At 32.5% G+C, this 7,150-nt stretch overlaps 1 protein-coding gene across 1 annotated transcript in view; it reads left to right on the top strand.

Moving 5' to 3' along the window:
* Positions 1-1,673: 1,673 nt before the first annotated feature.
* Positions 1,674-7,150, top strand: part of LOC107007745 (CBL-interacting serine/threonine-protein kinase 3-like) — a 6,367-nt gene continuing 890 nt past the window's right edge. The window contains exons 1-14 of the mRNA XM_015206503.2: positions 1,674-1,826; positions 3,252-3,443; positions 3,609-3,671; positions 4,163-4,234; positions 4,323-4,430; positions 4,627-4,707; positions 4,949-5,002; positions 5,225-5,350; positions 5,435-5,524; positions 5,594-5,716; positions 5,818-5,925; positions 6,047-6,160; positions 6,335-6,391; positions 6,472-6,546. Coding sequence (XP_015061989.1) covers positions 3,273-3,443; positions 3,609-3,671; positions 4,163-4,234; positions 4,323-4,430; positions 4,627-4,707; positions 4,949-5,002; positions 5,225-5,350; positions 5,435-5,524; positions 5,594-5,716; positions 5,818-5,925; positions 6,047-6,160; positions 6,335-6,391; positions 6,472-6,546 — 1,242 coding nt within the window. The 5' untranslated portion in view covers positions 1,674-1,826; positions 3,252-3,272. The remainder of the gene's footprint in view (positions 1,827-3,251; positions 3,444-3,608; positions 3,672-4,162; positions 4,235-4,322; positions 4,431-4,626; positions 4,708-4,948; positions 5,003-5,224; positions 5,351-5,434; positions 5,525-5,593; positions 5,717-5,817; positions 5,926-6,046; positions 6,161-6,334; positions 6,392-6,471; positions 6,547-7,150) is intronic.

Consider the following 7,150-nt stretch of genomic DNA (forward strand, 5'->3'; position numbering starts at 1 on the left):
TATATATATAACAATTAATTTCAAACCTATAATATAAAAACTTTAACATTTTTCAGTATTAAGAATCTATATATTATACCGATTAAATTTATGTTTTACATCAATTTTTTTATAATAATACATTTATATATTATCTAGAAATCCTGTATTCGAAGAATCACACAAATTGAAACGAACGGAAGTAATAAATTCTTAAGTCAGTAAATTTAATGAAAAAAATAGAATAATGAATCTCAACTCAAAGTTCAAATCCAAAATATTCTTTTTTTTTTTAAAACCTATGATGTAGTAAAATAATAATAATAATAATAATAATAATAATAATAATAATAAGATAGTGATCCAAAAATAAATGTAGATGTGGACAAGTACATAAACACGGTACATACATAATAAGGACAAAATAGGAAAAAGATAAAAAAAAATTTGCTGTCATTACAATTCACATGCATGCACTGCCTAATTTTTCCTCCTCACATGACCATTTTGACCCCACACCTCCAATAATACCACGTGGACTAGATTCTCCCTTTTAAAAAAATAAAAAATAAAAAATTATTTTAGATTTTTTTAAATATCCTCACACCACCTATTTTTTTTTTATATATATGTCACTTTTTTTCATCCTATTTTATACGAAGGTATTATTATAATTACAAATATTTATTATATATACATAAAAAAGTAATTTTATTGGTATATATATATATCATAATCTAGCTTTATTACATCGTTAACATATTTAATAATAAAAAATAAAATAAAATGTATAAGTATTTCTAATCTATGTTTAAAATCTCATATAAACACTTATACTATACTAAGGTTCTATTACCCTCTAAATTTATTTTATAAATAATTTTCTACGCCTAATCAGCCTAGTGACGCTATCAACTAGGTAGCTTGAAAAAAATGTCAGCACGCGCTGGACCCAGATGATAGTGCTACGTAGATCGAAAAGAAATAGAAAATTATTTATAAAATAAGTTCAGGAGGTAATAAGACCTTAGTATAGTATGAATGCGTCTCTAAGATTTCGGATATGTGTTTGCAGGGGTACTTATGAATTTTCTCATTCTTTTTATATCCTCACGCCTCCTATTTTTTATGTCACTTTTTTCATCCTATTTTATATGAAAGTATTATTGTAATTATGGAATTCAATATTTATTATATATACATACAAAATAATTATATATATATATATATATATATATATATATCCCGTAATTCGTTTATATAGTTAATAATGTGTTTTTGCTAAACTATAGAAAATTAAAATATAAATATATTAGGAGTGTGTTTGGTATGGAGAAAAATATTTTTAATTATTTTTATATTTAATTTAATTGATCAAAATATATTCTTTTAAAAATAAGTTTCTTAAAAACGAAGGAAAAATTATAATAAGAATAATAATATAATTAAAAATAATATAATCATAATTATACTATAATTCTAATCATAATATAATTGTAGGCGAAATATAAACTCGTCAGTAAATTTTGTTGGATATGTTTCAATTGTGAGGAGTGTCCACATATTTTATTTGGGTAAATAAATAATTGAGTCTTTCTTTTTCTTTGTTATATACTTATCGTGTATGCACAACCATACAACGTAATCATTTTTTTTTTTTGGTCACTAAATTAGGAATAATAAATAATTATTATATATATTTATATAAAAAAGTTTATTTATATATACTTGTGGCTATGATACCAAAACTACACTTCCAAAAAAAAAAAAGAAGAAAAAAACCATTTCAAGATTTTGAATTGCTCTAATTTTTTTTCCTCTCAAATTTGCTCTGTTCAACTCATAGTGTATGTTATTTTTTTTTATTATTTCCCTTTTGAATTTTGTTGGATTTATGAAAATTCTGTGTTTTGGGGAATCTTTTTAAAAAGTTTTATGTCTTTTTTTTCTTCTTTTAGTTAGTGGGATTTCAAATTATACTACTTTCTTGATAAAAAATTATCAAGAAAAAGTTCATTTTGAATCTTGGTAAATTGGATTATATTTTGTTCATTGATCTTGTATTTGATTCATTTTTGTGTGGATATTCTCTAAAAACTTTGTTCCAGTTGTGAAACAGCGGCGAAGCCAGAATTTTCAATTAATTATCTCTGAAAAGTTGAGATATTCTGTTGTAAAGCAGAGGCGAAGTCAGGATTTTAGTTTATGATCTCTTATAAGTTGTGGTTATTCTATTTGTGAAACAGATGCGGAGTTAGAATTTTTAGTTTATAAATTCTAAATAGTTGAGGTTCTTGTGTTGCGAAGCAGAGGCGGAGTCAGGATTTTTTGTTTATGAATTCTAAATCAAAATTCTTTTTTTATTTATTGGGTTTTTTGATATATTTTATGTATATACATATTAAATGATTTTTTAAAGAAAAATATAGGAGTTGTAGCTAAAAGTAACGAGGGAATCGTAGTAGCTCAGTTGATTAAAAACTAAAATTATTGAATTTTGTCGAACTCGTAACTGTATTGTGGCTCCACCCTTGTTGTGAAGTAGCTTTATATCTAGCTGGATATGTAATTATCTGTTGTTGATTATAATCTAAAAAGTTAAAAGTGGTGGTTGGATAATTGATTGTTCCAATAATTCTCTGTTTTTCATTCAATTTCTTTGGATTTTTTTTTATTTTTAGTAAAATGTATATTATTTATGACTTAATTTAATCAACTGATGTTGTCATCTTGATTCTCATCTTGAAATAGATCAATTAAAGAATTGGATATGATAGACTCTTGATTGTAGCAGAGCGGAGCCAGGTAGGATCGAGGGGTTCTCACACTGTTAGTCGAGTAATTTGTGTATATATAGTAGGTGCTGAACCTCATTCGGCTTTTTCGTGAGTTAACATTTTCGTAATTTGAACTCCCTAGTGAAAATCCTGGCTCCGCCGCTAGTAGTTAGCAGAGTAATTTGTGTATATGTAGTAGGTGCTGAACCTCATTCGGCTTTTTCGTGAGTTAACATTTTCATAATTTGAACTCCCTAGTGAAAATCCTGGCTCCGCCGCTAGTAGTTAGCAGAGTAATTTGTGTATATGTAGTAGGTGTTGAACCTCATTGGCTTTTTCGTGTTTCGTATTTAGAACTTCTTAATGAAAATTCTGGCTCCGCCGCTAGTAGTTAGTAGAGTGATTTGTGGGTGTATATAGTAATGTTCTATCATCTCTGTGTATGAAATGATGTGAGGAGTGAATTATAACTAACATTTTTTACTTTCTCTACAGAATCGCGTTGGTGTATCGATAATGAATCGGACCAAAATCAAGCGTAGAGTTGGTAAATATGAAGTTGGAAGGACAATTGGTGAGGGTACGTTTGCGAAAGTCAAGTTTGCAAAGAATTCAGAGACGGGAGAAAGTGTGGCGATCAAGATTCTCGATAAAGATAAGGTCCTTAAGCACAAAATGGCTGAACAGGTAACTTTTTTCGAGTTCATAATTCACTCTGCACTCGTGATCTATCGCCTTTTATGTTGTCCTTCGATTATAATTAGTATGTTGTTGCCTTGTTGAACGTCTAGTTCTCTTGTATGGTTTATTTAGCTTCCTGTGTTAGCTTTTGATATACGCAAAATTTGACAGATAAAGCGGGAAATAGCTACAATGAAGTTGATCAGACATCCTCATGTTGTACAGTTATACGAGGTTTGTCCTTTCTCGACATCTTCTATGTGTTAGTAATCGGTATGTATGCTTATTAGGGCAATACAGAATCGTGTATCCATCGTATATCTGAGTTAATAACCAACGCGTTGCTTTGGACTTGATCTTGTTTCTCTTACCATACTTATATTGGAACGATCAATCGAGACATTTGACATAACAAACTAGCAAAGAGATAAGTCGAATGTAGTTCTTGAGTTGCATATTGTTACACATAGTTATGTTCTGCAACTCTGTTGTTTCACTTTTTTTGTCGAAATACGATTTTACTTGTGTTCTGAAACTCTGTTGTCTCACTTTTTTTGTCGAAATACGATTTTACTTGTGTTCTGAAACTCTGCTGTCTCACTTTTTTTGTCGAAATACGATTTTACTTGTGTTCTGAAACTCTGTTGTCTTACATTTTTTGTCGATGTACGATTTTACTCTAATATTGTTCAATCATGTCCTGGTTTTTTCATCTGCCCCCTCAGGTTATGGGAAGCAAGACGAAGATATTTATTGTTTTGGAGTTCGTTACAGGTGGAGAGTTATTCGATAAAATTGTAAGTTCAAACCTCTTCTGTGCTTATAAGTTTCGGTGATAATTTTTGACTCTGACTGAAGTTTATCGCGTGATTTATTGGCGTAAAGGTAAATCATGGACGAATGCGTGAAGAAGAGGCAAGGAAGTATTTTCAGCAACTTATTCATACGGTTGATTATTGCCATAGTAGAGGAGTCTATCACCGAGATCTAAAGGTGAGCGTTGTTGCTGTACGTTGCAGCACTTAACAAGTAAAAATTTCTTATCTTTCTCGTTCCTGTCTCTATTTCCGTTACGTCTATACACTGACAATGTAAACAATGTTTTGGTTATCGTATAAAACCTCTTTGACATGATGTGTTTCACATTGTTTTCGGTGCATAGAAATTGAATTTTTTCTTCTTCGCGCAGCCTGAAAATTTACTGTTGGATGCTTCGGGTGACCTTAAGGTTTCTGATTTTGGATTGAGTGCTCTATCCCAGCAAGTCAGGGTAAACTATTTTCTCTACTTACCGTTTCTCGTCAAGTTAGTAATGCAGGAGAAACAGGATTATTTTCCGAACCCCCTTAGACAGAAAATTATATTATTTTTATATGATTAAAAAATAATTTTTTAGGTATATATAGTAGATATTGAACCCCCTTCGACTACTTCGTGTGTCTATTTCTTCAGATTTTGAACCCCTTTATCGAAAGTTCTGGCTCCGCCTCTGATTTAGTTGTATTTTCCAGGCTGATGGCTTACTGCATACCACTTGCGGAACTCCGAACTATGTTGCACCTGAGGTATAACCAAACTGGTTTTTACTTAACTTTCCGTTTATGTTTGTCTGGAAACAGAATTAGCAGATAGGCTTTCCGTTAGCTTGAAAATGAACTCGTAGTTTGAAATCAGATGCTCAGTAGTGTCCAGTCTCTGTCGATCCGAAATTTTACTCAAGATCTTTGAAAGGTTAAGAAAGCATCGATTGAGTCATGGACTGAAAAATCGGACTCCTTTGTTATTAGGTACTGAATGATCGAGGATACGATGGGGCAACAGCAGACCTCTGGTCGTGCGGAGTCATACTCTTTGTACTGCTTGCAGGTTACTTGCCTTTTGATGACTCCAATCTTATGAACCTCTATAACAAAGTGAGTAATTTTTTCTTCATCGCTTGGTATCGTTAAATCTTTGTGTGTTTGGCTACGTTTCACAATGTGTATCCTGGTATACAGATCTCTGCTGCTGAATTTACGTGCCCACCTTGGATCTCTTTTGGCGCTATCAAGTTGATTACTCGCATCTTGGATCCGAATCCTACGACAGTATGTATTGTGACTATACATCGATAGTTTCTACTTTCTTCTTGTTCATGATATATATGTTATATGCAGCGTATTACCGTGCCTGAAATTTTGGAGGATGAATGGTTTAAGAAAGATTATAGACCACCTGTTTTCGATGAAATAGAAGATGCAAACCTGGATGACGTTGAAGCAGTCTTCAGGGACTCTGAAGTGAGCATATCGATAAATTCATCTATCGATTTTAGAGGAAAGAAGTGTTTGCAACACGAAACTTATCTCACGTGCTACTCCTCTCTTGGCATTACAAACAGGAATATCACGTAACGGAGAAAAGAGAAGAGAAGCCAACTTCCATGAATGCTTTCGAGTTGATTTCTATGTCACAAGGGCTTAACCTTGGCAATCTCTTCGACGAACAGGTAACATATTATTGTCTATGTTTTTCCACTTTGTATGAAAACATTAACGATGCTCTCGTACATTATTTTTAGTCTTCGTAATATGTTTGACACAAAATGTGTTGATTCTATTTGTTCTCAGGGATTCAAGAGAGAGACAAGGTTCACGTCTAAATGTCCGGCTAATGAGATAATCAGTAAGATTGAAGAAGCTGCTAAGCCTCTCGGTTTTGACGTTCACAAAAAGAACTACAAGGTGGTGATGAAGTTCACTTATCGCAATGTCAATTCCTCTAGTGATGTTTAACGTTCACTTATGCATTCTATCGCAATGTCAATTCCTCTAGTGATGCTTAACGTCTATGTGTAATGGTGATCATAACCGGAAAATGAAACACTAACTGTTCTTATGTTCGATGTGTCCCTGCAGATGAGGCTTCAAAATCTGAAAGCCGGTAGAAAAGGGAACCTTAACGTTTCCACTGAGGTATTTAAATGTGCATCTGCGTTGATCTTATGAAATGTTTCGTTGTTTCATTCTGAACGTTGTTTCGATCTTCAATTTAGGTGTTTCAAGTTGCTCCTTCTCTTCATATGGTCGAGGTGCGGAAGTCAAAAGGAGACACCTTGGAATTCCACAAGGTACATGTAGTATTTTCATGTTTACAACTACTCGTAGGTGTTGATAGGCGTTTTCACTCGTATAATCACAAGCAAAAAACCCTAGGAGATTGGCCTGATGTAAAGTTTTACCTCAGTTATGAGTTTTGTTGCTTGGACTCGTGTACGGATGAGGATCTTGAAATCGGTATTCTTGGTTATAGATGTAGTCAAAGCATCCGAGTTAAGTTGACCAAATCCGATGGGGGTTTCACATCCACATCTGGTTTAAGGTCACCGTTGTGTAGGTTGAAGGTCAACATAAAAATAGTTTGAATATGATCATGAATCCAATCATACATATAGTGTATTCATATAGTTACCGATCTCAACTTACTTAGAATGAAGACGTAGTTATTGATTAACGTTTTAGTTATCTTTTATCGTTGGTCACATCCACATCCGGTTCAAGGTCACCGTTGTGTAGGTTAAAGGAAAAACAAAAAAAATAGTTTGAATATGATCATGAATCCTATGATACATATAGTGTATTCATATAACCGATCTCAACTTACTTAGAATTAAGACATAGTTATTGATTAACGTATTAGTTATATTTCTTCGTAGCATACCCCCCCCCCCCCCC

This window comes from Solanum pennellii, chromosome 1 (assembly GCF_001406875.1).
Source record: "Solanum pennellii chromosome 1, SPENNV200".
Lineage (NCBI taxonomy): Eukaryota > Viridiplantae > Streptophyta > Magnoliopsida > Solanales > Solanaceae > Solanum > Solanum pennellii.